The sequence below is a fragment of the Haliotis rufescens genome, unplaced genomic scaffold (assembly GCF_023055435.1).
Source record: "Haliotis rufescens isolate VD_foot unplaced genomic scaffold, xgHalRufe1.0.p SCAF_4, whole genome shotgun sequence".
NCBI lineage: Eukaryota > Metazoa > Mollusca > Gastropoda > Lepetellida > Haliotidae > Haliotis > Haliotis rufescens.
The window spans coordinates 58,631,354-58,648,904 of NW_025964112.1; the positions used below are offsets into that span (position 1 = coordinate 58,631,354).

At 39.7% G+C, this 17,551-nt stretch overlaps 1 protein-coding gene across 1 annotated transcript in view; it reads right to left on the minus strand.

Moving 5' to 3' along the window:
* Positions 1-1,923: 1,923 nt before the first annotated feature.
* LOC124114139 (protein lifeguard 2-like) overlaps positions 1,924-17,551 on the minus strand; it is a 35,721-nt gene continuing 20,093 nt past the window's right edge. The window contains exons 2-12 of the mRNA XM_046474706.2: positions 16,331-16,420; positions 15,350-15,570; positions 14,342-14,406; positions 11,652-11,708; positions 10,776-10,826; positions 9,023-9,062; positions 7,627-7,664; positions 6,076-6,163; positions 4,332-4,436; positions 3,654-3,701; positions 1,924-2,902 (exon numbers count right to left, since the gene is read on the minus strand). Coding sequence (XP_046330662.2) covers positions 2,756-2,902; positions 3,654-3,701; positions 4,332-4,436; positions 6,076-6,163; positions 7,627-7,664; positions 9,023-9,062; positions 10,776-10,826; positions 11,652-11,708; positions 14,342-14,406; positions 15,350-15,570; positions 16,331-16,415 — 945 coding nt within the window. The 5' untranslated portion in view covers positions 16,416-16,420 and the 3' untranslated portion in view covers positions 1,924-2,755. The remainder of the gene's footprint in view (positions 2,903-3,653; positions 3,702-4,331; positions 4,437-6,075; positions 6,164-7,626; positions 7,665-9,022; positions 9,063-10,775; positions 10,827-11,651; positions 11,709-14,341; positions 14,407-15,349; positions 15,571-16,330; positions 16,421-17,551) is intronic.

A 17,551-nucleotide genomic window follows, 5' to 3' on the forward strand; every position in this document is an offset into this window, starting at 1 on the left:
AAACTTTGAAACACCAGTGAAGCTAATTTACAAGATACAAACAAGTTCATAAGATTTCTCATGTCATAAAAGCTTTCAAAAATCTAAAATATTTTCAGCTCAGTATTGGCAATGATTATAACACGAAGAGCTTCATACATTGTTGGCCAGTGATGGAAGCAATAAGGAAACATGTTGAATTTCTAATAATATGTTTTCCATCAATTATATACCAACATCCAAATGTCACAGAATGGTTGAGCAAAAATCACAGCCATGATGTGAAGAAAATCTCTCTTACACAGCCAGTCACAAAGCAGTTATCATTTAGTTGTTAACTGTAATAAGTGCAACAATAGCTCAGTCAAAACATGCTCGTCAGTTTCAAGTGATGAAGAGAACCCTTCTGTTGTCATAACGACCTATAGTAATCAGGTTTCATGTGATGCAGAAAATCCTTTTGTTGTCATAATGACCTATAGTAATAAAGTTTCATATGATGAAGAGAACCCTTCTGTTGTCATAATGACCTATAGTAATAAAGTTTCATATGATGAAGAGAACCCTTCTGTTGTCATAATGACCTATAGTAATAAAGTTTCATATGATGAAGAGAACCCTTCTGTTGTCATAATGACCTATAGTAATAAAGTTACATGTGATGAAGAGAACCCTTCTGTTGTCATAATGACCTATAGTAATCAAGTTTCATGTGATGAAGAGAATCCTTCTGTTGTCATAATGACCTATAGTAATCAAGTTTCATGTGATGAAGAGAACCCTTCTGTTGTCATAACGACCTATAGTAATCAAGTTTCATGTGATGAAGAGAATCCTTCTGTTGTCATAATGACCTATAGTAATCAAGTTTGATGTGATGAAGAGAATCCTTCTGTTGTCATAATGACCTATAGTAATCAAGTTTCATGTGATGAAGAAAATCCTTCTGTTGTCATAATGACCTGTAGTAATCAAGTTTCATGTGAAGAGAACCCTTCTATTGTCATAATGACCTATAGTAATCAAGTTTCATGTGAAGAGAACCCTTCTATTGTCATAATGACCTGTAGTAATAAAGTTTCATGTGAAGAGAACCCTTCTATTGTCATAATGACCTGTAGTAATCAAGTTTCATGTGAAGAGAACCCTTCTATTGTCATAATGACCTGTAGTAATCAAGTTTCATGTGAAGAGAACCCTTCTATTGTCATAATGACCTGAAGTAATCAAGTTTCATGTGAAGAGAACCCTTCTATTGTCATAATGACCTATAGTAATCAAGTTTCATGTGAGGAACGAGCACCTATTATTGTCATAATGTGCTCGATAATCAATTTCATGTCATGTGTGTTTTCTGGCAGTAACACCAAACTTAACATATAATCACTTAACATAAGATCTAGGGGTACAGTCAAACCTTGTTATCTCAAAATCTGTTATCTCAAATTGTACCGATATCTCAACCCTATTCTCCAGTCCCGACTGCCTGAACAGACACACATTTGACCCCATGTCCCAAATTTGAGATAAAAATACATACCGGGGGTAGCACTATCTCAAACCTTGGACTGGGTCCCAACTTTGACCTAACTACAGAATTTTGTCCCTTTATCTCACAATATCCATGCTGTGAATTAAGAAGCTTGAGGCAAGAGTGGCACTTTGCAGATAAGACCAAAATTAACTTATCTTCCCTTGACATAGGATAAAGTTACCATGGTTACAGTCAAGTTAACCATTAAGATTACAGACTTTGTAAATAAACGATATTATTAACTTCAAAGGAAGTGTTTAAGAAAAGAGAGTCAAAGTTTATATCTCAATTCGTGCCTCAATCATTCAACTACACAGCTGCGTTTCTTGGGGAAAAAGTGTGCCCTATACTCAAGAAAATACAATACCTACTGAACCAACTGCAACGGAATTTTTTATTTCAAATTGTACTAATTTCAACTCCATGACAAATTACGTAGAGTCTCAGAATCTTGATGATACAATCTTGTCCTTGGTCATGTCATGGTTATAGAAGGAATATCAATAACGCCTGGACACAACATGCCGCAGCCTCAAACTGACACTGCCCACAAAACAAGCAATGTTTGAAATTAACACCTGTTTGCCAAAGATTAATATAATTCAGGAAGGTGCTGTTTCATTGGGGCAATAAAAATGATAACAAAGTGATCTCCTGATGTTAATTTTAGAGTGAGTGATTACTTTACAAACATCACATAGTCTGCTATGTATTTTCTTTCAATCACGGACCAATGAATGCTGTTGCCTATTCAGCCATAACACTCCTTGTGGTACATCATTGAAGTAGCTGCCGGGGAAAAATTGTCAGTGATGGTATTGCGTACACAGATCTCATAACATCAGTACCGAGCTGGCATCCTTCAGCAAGGATGAGTTATGTACAAATTGTTCGAATCATCTGTGTTACCATGGACACCAAGAGAGTGAATTCCCAACAATATAAATCAGTAATCATAACATAACAATAATCATAACACCATCATTGAGCGATATCATTGATAATCATGGCAATCATTGACTTGAAAACTGGAGGGAAATAAATGTCAATTTCACAATTAAACTGACCTCAAATCATTAATTTTGGTCATAATGTGGACATTGGATTATCTTCAAATTCTGATTGTATGTCAGAAAAAATCAAACAATCGTGTCAGTTGTGTCAGACACTAAATATTGACTTGTATCTTTCTGTCAGCGAGTCATGTCATGTGCACGTCTTTCTGATGTAGTTTCAGATGTTTTAGTTGCTCTTGCCGAAAAGGGAGAGGAGGATGAGGAAGAGGTAGACGACGTCAATGTAGAGTTGCAGAGCACCGAAGATGTACTCCTCTGGGGACAGTTGGTGCTTCCTGCCGCCAACGATCATCTGAGTGTCGTAGATCAAGAACTGAAACAGTCGGCAGTACATAACAGGAAGTGATCAGTTGTCCACCGCACGTTTCGGGTTTAAAAAAAAAATTTAAAAATCCTCATACGTAAAAACAATGCCTTCCAATATAGCAGTAACTTCCCTTTACATGCGCTCTGCCAATTTCCTCATAGCGATATCTCGTTCACGAAGCTATCGCTGCCACCAGTCAAAGCTCCCAACTGTGATAGGTGGCTACAACCTTGCTTGGAGTTGAACTTGCAACTGACTGACCGTTATGTTTTCAAACAAGTGATGAATTTCTGTTTCATTACAACTATCATGTAATTGGTATAGGAAGAAAGAAAGGCAGAAGTTGGTTGATTTTCCCTTCGTCTGCAATCTTGAACCAATCCGATCAAACAAACAAAAAGTTTAATTAATCTGGGAAATATGGTCAGTCGTAAACCTTTTAAAAAATAACTGTATTGGCATTCCCAAAGACATAAACAAAGGCATAAACGTTACTACATATGGGTTAGAGGGCAAATTTCAACATTCTTGTAGTGGTCACGCCCACACTGGTGGCAGTGATGTTATCGAGAGTGTAACGAAGGTGTCAATGTTCTTCACTCATTCAAAGACGCTGACAAAGTTATTGCGAACGTGAGAAATTAATGATAAAAAACTTTCCGTTCAACAAGATTTCTACTCAAAGTGTTGTTTTAATGTCACCTTGACCTTGACCCTACCGCCCCCTTAAAAAAGGAAACATTCCTCCCATACTCACCAAACCAAAGACAAGGGCAGCGAGACCTCCATAGACACAGTCCAAGATCTGAAACACCAAATTAGAGGTCATAGTGAAGTCAAGGTCAAATTCATGTAAGTATCACTGATACTTACAGACCAAGCTCTCGGCAAAATATCTGCATTTCTTTTTCCAGAATAACAACTTTAAGCTTCACTTCTCATCAAAAAGGATAAAATCCACATTTGAAATTTCTGGCCCATTGCAACTTTACTTGCTTATATGTACTTTGTATGTTCGGGCAGATCTGGAACACTAAAATTCACGGCCTTTAGATGGCTTTCCACTGAATTAAAATACTTTAATTAACTTTAAATTTAATCTAAATAAACAAGTAGTCAAGTATAAGGTGTTTTGTTCAAATTCAAGGCTTTTCAAGCTATTTTAGTGATTTTCAAGGCCTTAAAAGTTTAACACTAAAAATTAAGGCTATTCAAGAGGGGCCTTAAAATTCAAGGCCTTGTTAGTGGGTCAGTCAGTCTGTCCGTTCGTCCGTCTTTCCCAATTACCCTGCCAATGGAGTCCAGTGTGGGTTAGGGGGGCCTCGTTCAACGACGCGATTTTAGCATTACAGCTGTCGTATGTATGTCTGTGCTAAGCAAGGTATAATAGCAGTAGCACAATAGGAGTAGCAATGGTCAAAGATCTTCAACATACCCTGTTGTAGCCGTAGGCGTAGAAGGTGAAGAGACACGACCAGCCGAAGAAAAACAGCACCATCACCAGAACAAACAGGAGGCCACTGCACATGGTGAAGTCAATCTGGACAACAGAATCACACAAACATGGTTAATATTGAAAACAAACACTGGTTCTCTCTCTCAGCCGAGTCACATTACACAGAATGGGATCCAGGATTTTAAACATGAGAAATCCCCCCCCCCCCCCCCCCTACAAATTCGAAAAAACAAATGATCTGACTGTTACATTAAGTCAAATTTCTATCTGGGTTGGTGTGTGCACTTTTTTTGTTTGTTGTGTAACGCTGCACTCAGCAATCGTCCAGCTATATGACGAAAATCCAGTGACTGATATCATGAGCATCAATCCACGCAATTGGGATACGATGACATGCATCAACCAAGTCAGCGAGCCTGTGGTGTGTGTACTAGTCCGGAATAAAGCAGATATTTAAATGCTATCCCATTGAGATACCAAGCTTCTGTTTTCATCAACATTCCATATTGATGGCAAAATTTGTAGTCTCATTTATCCATACTGTCAAACCCATCTTGCAATCTGATGTCTGGATTATTGAGTAAAGCGGTACATTTGAACAGTACACATACATATAATTTGGGTCTCAACTTACATGCAATATTGTTGTTTTTCTATAAATTTAATTGTAATTTTGTGATTTAATCACACTGCAAAACTGCAAAATGATTCGACCAAAATCATAATGGTTCCTATCTCTGAATCAGGAACACCAAACAGCCTGTGGGGATGGCGGAGTGACACTGGGTGGAGTGACACTGGGCGGAGTGACACTGGGTGGAGTGACACTGGGTGGAGTGACACTGGGCGGAGTGACACTGGGTGGAGTGACACTGGGCGGAGTGACACTGGGTGGAGTGACACTGGGCGGAGTGACACTGGGTGGAGTGACACTGGGTGTAGTGACGCTTGGTGGAGTGACGCTTGGTGGAGTGACGCTGGGCGGAGTGACGCTGGACGCAGTGACACTGGGTGGAGTGACACTGGGCGGAGTGACACTGGGCGGGGTGACACTGGGTGGGGTGACACTGGGTGGAGTGACACTGGGCGGAGTGACGCTGGACGCAGTGACACTGGGTGGATTGACACTGGGTGGAGTGACACTGGGCGGAGTGACACTGGGCGGAGTGACGCTGGACGCAGTGACACTGGGTGGATTGACACTGGGTGGAGTGACACTGGGCGGAGTGACACTGGGTGGAGTGACACGGGCGCAGTGAAACTGGGCGCAGTGACACTAGCGCAGTGACGCTGGACGCAGTGACACTGGACGGAGTAACACTGGACTGAGGCTGAATATGACACTGGGCTGACGAAAATCCTTAAAAGCTCATTTGTAAAGTTGGTTGGTTGGTTTGTTGTTTAATGCCGCACTCAGCAATATTCCAGCTATATGACAGCGGTCTGTAAATAACCGAGTGTGGACCAGACAATTCAGTGATTGATATCATGAGCATCGATCCACGCAATTGGGATCGATGACATGCTTCAACTAAGTCAGCGAGCCTGACCAACCAATCCCGTTAGTCGCCTTTTACGACAAGCATAGTCGCCTTTTACGGCAAGCATGGGTTGCTGAAGACCTATTCTACCCCAAATCTTCACGGGTCTCATTTGTAAAGAGTAAAATATACCGAGAATGATAGCCATGTTGGGTTCGTGGACACTCCTTGACTGCACCTACCTTTGTCTGTATGGCGAACAGGGAGATGGACAGACAGACCAGGGTCGTGATGCCCATCATGATCAGTACAATGTTTGTGGAATAGTAACTGGAACAAAGGAACAAATATCATTCACATTTTTTATTACCTGGCCATGAAGAAATTCCCCCGCACAACAGTCGTAAGTCTACGTTAAAGAATGGGAATAATGATAACCTTAGTGCTACGATAACTTTGTGGAATGGACCCCTGAATTCTAAGGTAGGCCGTTGTATGATATTAAATTAATACATGTCAACTTTTGACGTGTTTGCAGTATTAGGCTGAAAAAAATAAGTTGGTTCTCAGGCAATAGCTTTAGAAAATATTGGGCGGGTGGGCGGCTTTTTTTTTTTGGGGGGGGGGGGGGGGGGTCGTGGTGTACAAAGTAGTAAGAATCCAAATCCATATATCGACGTGTATAAGGCGAGTTTATCATAACCAGGGGGGGCATCTTATACACAGGGTTGAAGAGGTTTTTTTTCCCAAAACACCAACACATTACTGTGAGCACATAACACCGGATCCCATTGAATTTGTAACTCATCATGTCTAGTGATGTTCTATCGCAAATTTCATGTTTTCATTGACCACATTTGCAAACAGCAAAACAAGCACGCAAAATCCTATTACCGCAGATGAAAAGGGAAGTAACTGCAAGCTATATTGGATCGCATTGTTTTTAAGTGTTGTAGCATTTCACTGTTGGGGTCGTGTGTTCAAGACACGGAATATTTAAGGATTTCTTTTTTTTAAATGAAAATAAAAACGAAACGTGCGGCGGCCTTTGTGATGATGCGGCGGTGCCTGAGAACCAAGAATAAATTTTTTTTAGCCTTATTCTGTTAAACTCAATATGATGTGGATCATGTAGATATCTGCCTATTCACACATGACAGTGAAATTTAGAAAAAAGTTATAAATAAAATATGAAACGAGCTCCCATTTAACATGTTTAATACCAATTTTATGAATCCCGTGAATAGGTCTGGTATTTGACTCGCGTTCGCTTGTTAGATACCAGATCTATTCACTCGCTTCATAAACTTCATATTACATGGGAGCTCGTTTTGTATTCCATATATCCAAATCAAAATAAAGTACGAAAAGCAGATCAGAAGGAGTACTCTTACCGGTATTGGAAGCATGGGATTGGAAATTTGGATATTCATCTGATTTCAATATCTATTTCAGAAAAATCGTGTGGAATGTACCATGTTTCATGTATTGTGACATAATAAAAATAAAATCTCAAGTTGAATGAATGACTGAGTGAGTTGATGTTCCACACCATTTTCAACTGAACCAGGGTATATCAGTTGGCATCTCATTGTGTCATTGCTTCTTGCTTTTTGGCAACACACATGCGTATGGGGATAGTGGGTCATGTTCATGATCTGCCTGAATCTGGACTTCGAACCAACGATCAGCAGATCCTTGTATGATGAAGGGAAGCAACTCTGCACAGTGAATGAAACTGCGCCAGTTGTTCCTGTTGAATAAAGTCTAAGTGTGATGACAGCTCTCCTCACCATGATATAGTCCCCACCATGTAGGAGAAGGCCAATGTCTGAAACAGAAAAGACTGTCGTGAAAACATATTTACAGATTCGTTGATATAATTTTAAGCTACTTTTAAGTTTAAATCAAGTCGCACCTGCAATCAGTCACAACATGGAAGTATTAATAGGGCAATATGTGCAGGCTGACACAGTATGTGATTAACAAGAACTCAAGAAACATGACTTTGTTAAGGTAAAAATATCATATACTTTTCCTGGCTCATACTAATTGCTAATTGATTGATTGATTGATTAGTAAAATATTTTATAGGTGTTCGGGCAACTAGGCCCATTTATAATTGCTTATTTCTTTTCATGGAAATTTCCTGTGTTCCAAAAGAACAGAAAAACATCTCACCCAAACACACCCTTCACATTGCTTTATGTCAAATATAACATTGTTACTTAAATTCCCTTTACATGCACACTGCTTTAATGTGTTTCTCTCATAAGGGTGGCAATAGGAGTTGTATGCTTATTTTATAGTGATATTGGGAGGCCCTTTCCCAGGTTGATGGTACACAACTGTTTATTTGGTTACATACTCGTTTGAACAAGCAAAATTAAAAAAACACCGCCCGCCCGCCCGCACTATATTTTCAAAAGTCATTGCCTTAGAGCCAATTCTTTTAATTTTTTAAGCCTAATTGTCCTGTTATATCATCTCTTTTGTCGGGTAGGTGGAACATTCTGAACCTGCCTCCCTTTTGAAGGTACTTTTTGTTGAATTCTTTCATGTTGTAGATTAAACAAAACTTTTTGTTTGAGTTCTTTTTGAGGACTAGGAAAATCAGTGAATAAAACCCCGGACATCTGGTTGTACTATCTCTACTGCTCCCTTTGAAAGAAGTGTGTTGATGACTTCTGTTAATTTGGATCGCAGTGTCTCCGGATATTGAACAATCAGCGGATTGAGAGAGAGAGAGGAGGTTCCTCTCGTAAGCTGGTCAGTAACCCTTCCTGAGAATGTTCGATACAAACAGGTCGTCCAGTCAACTGCTGTACTTGAACGGCTTGGGGTGATGATGACATGTAGTACACGTTTTCATCATGAAAACAAGAGGATATTAAAGAGCACAGCCAAATCTAAAAATAATCAATGAATGTGATAAATGGAAGTTAAAGAAGATAATCCATACCCAAAAAATTTTATGAAAATTCCCAACTAGCTCGTTGGCTGAAAATGAGAAAATGAGTCACACTGCTTGGTGACATGGTTCTGGCGCGTGTGGGAAGGGTGAAATTTTGGTGAGATGTTTTTCTGTACTCTGGGAACACAGGACAGTAAGTTTCCAGTACCTTCAGAGATACGCAATTAGTATGACTCAGGATAAGGTAAAACAGGTAAATATCAAAAGCTACTCACAAATACTATGAGGCAGATGTAATTTCCAGGAGTTTGTCGCCTATAAAAAAAAGATAACATTAATGTTGCACTGAAAACCAGCATAGACAGGTACTGAGGCTCACCTTTAGTCAGTGATAAAACATTCAAGTGAGTGAGTGAGTGAGTTTGGTTTAACGCTGCTTTTAAGAGTATTCCAGTTATATCACAGGGTGTCAGCTTAATGTGGGAGGAAAGCCCGAAGTGATGCAGTGATACCTAGAAACATAATTGGGGCGAACCGGGATTCGAACCCACAATCATAGATTACTGGCATGCCCAAGGGACACAACTCTGCACAGCAAATTGCGGCGCCTTAGACATTCAATAATATGCCCCCTAAACATTCAAGGTGTGAAGTGCGTGAGTGAGTTTGGTTTTACGCTGCTTTTAGCAACAGTCCAGCAATATCACAGCAGGGAGACACCAGAAATGGGCTTCACACATTGAATCTACGTCGAAAATCGAACCCAGGTCTTCAGAGTGACGAACTAACGCTTTAACCAATGGGCTATCTGTCCACCCCCAAGGTGTGAAGATGTGCCCAAGTAGTTATTATGTGCATCAGAGATTATACCCAATTATTAGATACATTGTAATTTCTTTAAACTGTCTTGTTCTCAGGACATTTTTTGAATCTCATATTTTGTTGAATATGAGAATAGAAGCCTCGTTGTTTGTTTGTTTGTTGCTTAACGCCAAACTCAGCAATATGCCAGCTATATGACGGTGGTCTGTAAATAATCCAGTCTGGACCAGACTATCCAGTGATTGACATCACGAGCATGGATCCACGCAATTGGGACATGATGACATGCATCAACCAAGTCGGCGAGCCTGACCACCCAATCCCGTTAGTCCCCTCATACAACAAGCATAGTCGCCTTTTACAGCAAGCATGAGTTACTGAAGACGTATTCTACCCCGGGTCTTCACAGGTGTGACTTACACCAGTGATTGTTGTCGGAATACCATATCATGACTGTATGAATACCAGATTATGGCTGCATAAATACCAGATTATAAAATACGCAACTGTTATCTTATCTCAAATTCAAACAATGAAAACAAGACAATATCTAAATCCAATATTAATATCAACATGTAATTGTGAGACAACAGGTGAAGAGTGGTTGTTTTTCAAGACAGTTACCAATCATTTCTTACAATCAACACCGAGCTCCTATGTATAAACCTCCATAAACGCAAACAAATAGAAGTCAATTCTTAAATAATCTGTACCCGTGAAGATCTGGGTAGAGAATAGATCTTCAGCAACCCTTGCTTGCCAAAAGAGGCGATTCTACTTGTCGTAAAAGGCGACTTACAGGATTCGGCAGTCAGGCGCCTTGACTTGGTTCATGAATGTCATCATATTCCAATTGCGTAGATCAATGCTCAAGATGTCAATCACTGGACTGTCTGGTCCATTATTTCAATTATTTACAGACTGGTATCATAGAGCTGAAATACTGATGGCTGAGTGCGGCATTAAACAACAAAGTAGTGATAATTCATGGATAACAACTTCTTTATTTACAGTAAAGGTGACGTTTCGGTATAGATCCTTATGCCTTCCTTGGCAACAGTATAAGGATCTAAACGACGCCTTTACTGTAAATAAAGAAGTTGTTATCCATGAATTATCTCTACTTTGTCATCCGTCAACTTCTAAATAATGCCTATCAAACAAAGGCCCATAGGAATAGGATAAATATCTATAAAAAAAACTTACCTAACAGACGGAATGCAAATCAGCACAAAGTATGTCACCAGGAATGTGCCACTGCAAACAGGGAAACAATGTCAGTTGAATGATAGGAACACGCAGAGAGAGTTCTAGCTGAAGGAGTGTGAACATGGCATCATAATAATGATGGAAAACAAAGTTCAAAAAATTAAATTACTTCTAAAACAGAAAATTATTTGTCAGGTGAGGTAAGGTGAAATGGGGTTTAACATCGCGGCCAAGATTATTGCACTTATATAGCGACGTGCATGTATGTGTGTGTGTGTGTGTGGCTGCTTGTACTAGTCCGGACTGATGCCGATTTATAGTGCTAGCTCACTGAAATACCATGCTACAGTTTAACATGAATACCCCACTCAGACACAGTATACTGACTCCGAGCCGACCAGTCCTTGTTTTAGCCCCGAGCGCCAGACAGGGTAACACCAAGTACCATCTTTTAACATCTTTTGGTATGACGCGGCCGGGGATCGAACCCCAGACCTTTCGCTCTCCGGACGGACTTATTTTGAAATTATAAACGTGCATTCCGTCAACCTTGCCAAACTCCACGATGACAGTTACATCATGATCATTTGCCATCACACTTTCTTGTGGAAGTATCGTGGTATTTTTGAGTCCTACAAAGCTCTCGAACCCACACAGCACCAGTTTGCAGGGACTAGATGAATAGTGTTTTTAAATATTGAACTTAAATACCCACATGTGTAAAAGCTAGTGGGTAACAGAAATTTGAATACCCAGATAGAATAACTGAATTACTGATACCCAAGGATTTTAAAATGCATGGGTAAAATACCCACAACACCAAAATCTTATCTGGAGTTCTGATTGTGTACCACAAAGGAGAAAGTGACTTACTAGGACACATAGTAGAACCAGAAGCCATCAGTCTGCACCCAGTTCCTGATCGGATTCCTGAAAGATGGAACATAAAACCGGTCAAGTCCTTACAAAGGCTATTATATACTTCATTTAAGAACTACTACATACACAATCCTTCATCATTACTTGGACCACATATCTGTGTCTATGAGATAGCTACATGATAACTATTACTTGCAAAGAACAATGGAAAATAAAGTGCGGTTAATTCAAGATAAAACATTGTCCTATATGATGTCATATCTGGAGATTCGAACATGTGCTCTCTACTTGATGATGTAAATTGGAAGATGTTATTTTTGAGAGGGAAGTGTCTAGTGAGTGAGTGAGTGAGTTTGCTTTTACGCTGCTTTTAGCAATATTCCAGCAATATCACAGCAGGGGACACTAGAAATGGGCTTCACACATTTAACCCATGTCGGGATTCAAACCCGGGTCTTCGGCCTGACGAGCAAACGCTTTTATCAACATCCTTAAAGAGGCAGTACATAACATTAAAATCTCATATAAGAAATGAACGACACATGGTCGTTATTTATCATACAATAAAACACTGCAGGGAGAAAAAAATAAGTCCCACTTGTCCTTTATTTCTCAAATATACTTTAGTCTTTGAGTAAACTGGAGAAACATGTACCAAGTGCACTGCAGAAAACAATATTCTTTCACGTTTTAGTCAGGTAAGGCACTGAAAGGGTCATTTGCAAACATGGCAAAGATTGGACAAGGCTGCTTTCCTAAATGATCGGTTGTCCAGTAAACAAAACAGAACGATAAATACGTCTACTGCTCCCATTCTGATCCTCTGAGGCCCACCTCACATGCCTGTGTCAACCAATAACAAAGAGGTTTGGGGTAAGCAGAAAGAAGTGTTTTCAAGCCGTGTTACTGAGAACCAGGGTCTCACTCTACTACTACTACGCAGAGTTGTGTCCCTTAGGCACTCCAAAGACCAATGATGTTGGGTTCAAATCCCAGATCATAATTCTGTTTCTAGGTTTCTTTTAGCAACATGATTTTAGCATCATACCCCATAACAAATGCAATTACATTCTTCATTTCAGAACTCCTACATACACAATCTTTGATCATTACTTGGAGTCGGACCACATATCGGTGTATATAAGAATTATTAAGAAAGAGTGATCCCTCGCTATTGGGCTCTTCGATAAAGCGCTACCTCGGTTACTACGCGCGGTATCGCATGGCTCCCAAAATTTATGAACACTTTTAATACTGAGAGTTTTACACAGACATGATTGTATTGTTGTTCGTTGTTCATTTGCACATAACGTTTCTCATTGCATAATCAACCGTTTATCGCTGAATGGAGTTCTAACAATCTGTTTGAAAACATCCGCAGCATGTCCCGGAAATACGATTGTTCTACTAGTTAACTTTTCACACTATACATCCTTTGATCTTAGAAGCGCATGCATGCAATAAAAGAGAACTACAAGCGAAGTTTATATTCTTAATTAGTGGGCAATCCAATTTGAGGCGACACTGTCAACTCACATGTAGTTGCTGTCACAACACGGCGGTGCTTCCTTTTGATTCGGATCAAGTAACTGTATCAAACCAATTAATCTGGCTTGAATGTGTATCTATATTTGCATGAATGTGTATGAATGGGCATAGTGCTGGTCAAAACTCTCGTTTTCCGTATTTTAAGCAACATGACCAATCAATGCCACTGAATCACTCTGTACTTGTGTAATGAATTGTGATTGGCTCTTCACTCATAGCGTCTGTTACTACCATTATCGATCGATATTTTCATGTAAGTAGACTACATTCACATTGAATGTGACAGTTAAGGCTTGTAAATAATAACAAATGGCGAAATCATAATGGAGATATATTTTTACACTATGAACGGTAAACAACTTGTATCATTGCAATGTGCGAGACAAGGCGAAGATTGTGAGATTGGCCGAGCGCGCTCCCCCACCTCGGCCTCGGTTAAACAGCTCATCGTCTATAACGCCCACCAATTATTTGGACCCCATTGGTAGTGTTGTAGCAAGGGACCACTGTAGCTACATGATAACTCTCAAAGAACAATGAAGAATAAAGCGTGGTTATTTCAAGATAAAACATTGTTCTATAGGACGTCATATCTGGAGATTCGAACATGCGCTCTCTACTTGATGATGTCGTAAATTTTAAGAGGGAAGTACCCCTGTCCATGCGTTTCACCAAAGTTGCAAATGTCTAAGACCTACATCACTTCTGGCGTTTCACCCACATCAAGCTTACATGCCATGGTGTACCTAAAATACAATTCAAGTAGCATAAAACCCAACTCACTCACTATAGTGAAACTAACCGATTAAACTGAGAGTGAGTGAGTTGAATTTAACATTGCTTTGAACAGTATTCCAGTCATATTAGGGCATATCAGCTAGATGTGGGAGGAAAGCCCAAAGTGATGCAGGCCTCAGACGTTTACCACCTTGGTGAAACCCACGAGCACGGATATGGTGCTGACAAACCTAGACACATAATCAAGGAAAACTGGGAATCGAACCTACAATCATAGTTTCCTGGTGTGCCCAAGGAATGCAACTCGGCACAGTGAGTTGTGGCCACTTAGACTGTGTAGACTGTGCTGGTTGTGCCACCTGTGCCCCCTTAATGATTAAATAACATGAGATACTCACACATATATAAAGAGACAAATGAAGCCGACGGTGATCAGCAACTGACTCATCAGGATAAGATACACCTGAAACATACACCATCACATCTGTCATTCCAGAAACAGGCGACTACACCTGAAACATACACCATCACATCTGTCATTCCAGAAACAGGCTACTACACCTGAAACATACACCATCACATCTGTCATTCCAGAAACAGGCGACTACACCTGAAACATACACCATCACATCTGTCATTCCAGAAACAGGCTACTACACCTGAAACATACACCATCACATCTGTCATTCCAGAAACAGGCGACTACACCTGAAACATACACCATCACATCTGTCATTCCAGAAACAGGCGACTACACCTGAAACATACACCATCACATCTGTTATTCCAGAAACAGGCTACTAAGAGGCAACTATCAGGATCAAGCGGTCAGGCTCGCTGACTTGGTTGATGCATGTCATCGTATCCCCATTGTGTGGATCAATGCTCATGATGCCAGTCACTGGATTGTCTGGTCCAGACTCGATTATTTACAGACCGCTTTCCATAGCTCAATTATTGCTGAGTGCGGCGTTAAACAACAATCAAACATTCCAGAAACATGTGTGAGAAGACAGTCCAATACCTGTTACCAAGGATATCTGGATATCAACAAATTTATTTTCATTATTTACAATTCTTTTTGGAATTATTTTAATTTTGCCCTCAAATGACACCCAAACATTCAACATATAAAAATAACAAAGTCCAAACAATACAATAAAACTAAATTTGAAATAACTAATTCTCTCTAATAAACATTCTTGTGATGTAATGACCACATAAAGTTATATATACCTCAAACAAAACTGGAAATGTCCAAATGCAAAAGATTAAAAATCTTAAAGAAAAAAAATGAGTTTGACTAATTTTTGAGAGGGAAATGGTTTTGTTCTTACCGCAGAATTTTGATAATTTTAATGCGGAATTCGTCTGAGACAGCCAAACATCCTCTTGCTGAAACATACCTTCCTGATAAAAGATCGTCGGATGGCTTTGTCTGAGAAGCCTGTCGTGACTATTCCATTGAATGCGTCATTATCTTCTGGTTTAGGCTCCACCCGAGGTGGGGGAAATGTCCCTAAGGCTTGCTGGGGTGGGGGTCGGTACGATGCAGGGGCAGGTGTCGTTTCACTGTAGGCCGTGTTGTACTGGCCCTGGCCCATCTCAACTGGGGCAAATCCAATACCTGCAACAGAAAGGGAGAAAAAATAAAAATATTTTAGGATCATAAACAACAATACTAAAAATTATAGTAAAAATATCGAATTCATCTCATCAAATTGAATCACAAGATCTCCTTAGGGCTGTGTATTGGCAAAAAATGTATATTGCAAAACAGGTATCTGTATTGCGATACATATTGCGACATTGGGAGCTTGAGTGTTCAACAGTGATTGACACTGATTGTACATGCAGATCCTATTTTCTACACACTGAAGCAAATATTACTCAGAATGGTCAGTCGCTGCCATTTTGTCATGGATGCAGGGGAGATAACAATGTTAGGGGAAAATAACTTCCGTCGTTTTGTCTATCAATTACAAAGTGAAACATCATTTGTGAATGAAATTCTCTGTAGACTCTAGGTAAAATGACACAGTAATAACAAAACTATTTAAATGTATTTTTTACACAATATACTGGAACAAAAAACAATATTGCAATACATATTGTATAAAAGTGTATTGCAGTGTATCGGTAATACCGTGCAGTCGTTGAGATACGGATCCTGCTTCAGATGATGTTCTAAATATCTTACATTACAGGGTGAGTGAGTGAATGTATTCTGCATTCAGGAATAACCAATCCATATTCTTGTATATAAACAGCAACAGAGTGAAACAAACTGAACACAGAAACAACGACAACCTCATATTGCTATGGAATGTAATGATGTTATTATCATTACTAAAACACTGCAAAATATCATACAGAAAAAACCTCACCTGTACTTGGAGGTTGGTTTTGGTCATAGCCGTAGCCATCGGCTTGGTCATAAGAAGGTGGCGGCTCTGCAGGGTACTTGCTCATCTTCACTGAAATCATAAAAATTGGGTTGTTGTTGTTGTTGTTGTTTGTTTGTTGTTTAACGCCTCACTCAGCAATATTCCAGCTATATGGTGGCGGTCTGTAAATAATCGAGTCTGGACCAGATAATCCAGTGACTGATATCATGAGCATCAATCCACGCAGTTTGGATACGATGCCGTGCATCAACCAAATCAGCGAGCCTGTGGTGTGTGTACTAGTCCGGACTAATTTAAATGCTATCCCACTGAGATCGATCCATGCAAATGAAATACTGGGTAATTCCTTGCCACGATATCAGCATCAGGTGATGAGGTCAAGCAGTGACAAATTTAAGGATGGTCTTATATAGCAAGTAATTACTTGGGTCTGGCCTTATATGTTTTGTTGAGCTACTCTTCATTCGCAATGATCATGAATGTACCCCTGTGAGAATTCCCAGTTAGCATAGGCCCCTAGCAACCAAAGCTGGTCGTGGGATACGACAAAATGGATTGGGTGGTCAAGCTGGTGAATTGGTTGATTGCGTGTCATTGTACCCGATGGCATGGACACTGGCCCACAAAATCAATCACTGGATTGTCTTAAGACAAAACGAAAAGCAACAATGATTCATTGTTATTCAAGTACACATTCATTGTACATGAATATTGAGATGGTCTGGCATTAAATACATGTTAAAACATTCTATACTTGAAAAAACATTGACAACGGATTGCCTATGTTTCTGAAGATTGTTTTTAAAAAATGTGTCCTCAGACATAATTTCGAAGTGAAGTAAGTGGGTTACCATTGAGGGATCCAGCCTGCTTACTAATGCCATTTTTCACGGCTTAATCTTTCTGCTTCGGATTTTGCACTGACTTAGATTCCTCAACAAAAGCTAATGAAAGAAGACAACCAAAGACACTTAAATAATGTAGGTATTCCAACACAGAATTGTTGAAAGTACATTCTATTAACTAGGAAACAACTAAACTATAACTATTTTGTATGTAGTGTACCATAGCGTGCCTCCTTGAAGACTGAAGCCCCCCCCCTAAAAAAAATGTACCATATAAAACATGGCGGTCACACAGTAAAGGAAAGATAACTCTAAACAATGCTAATTGAATGGCTGAAATCGGAAACAGAGGGGG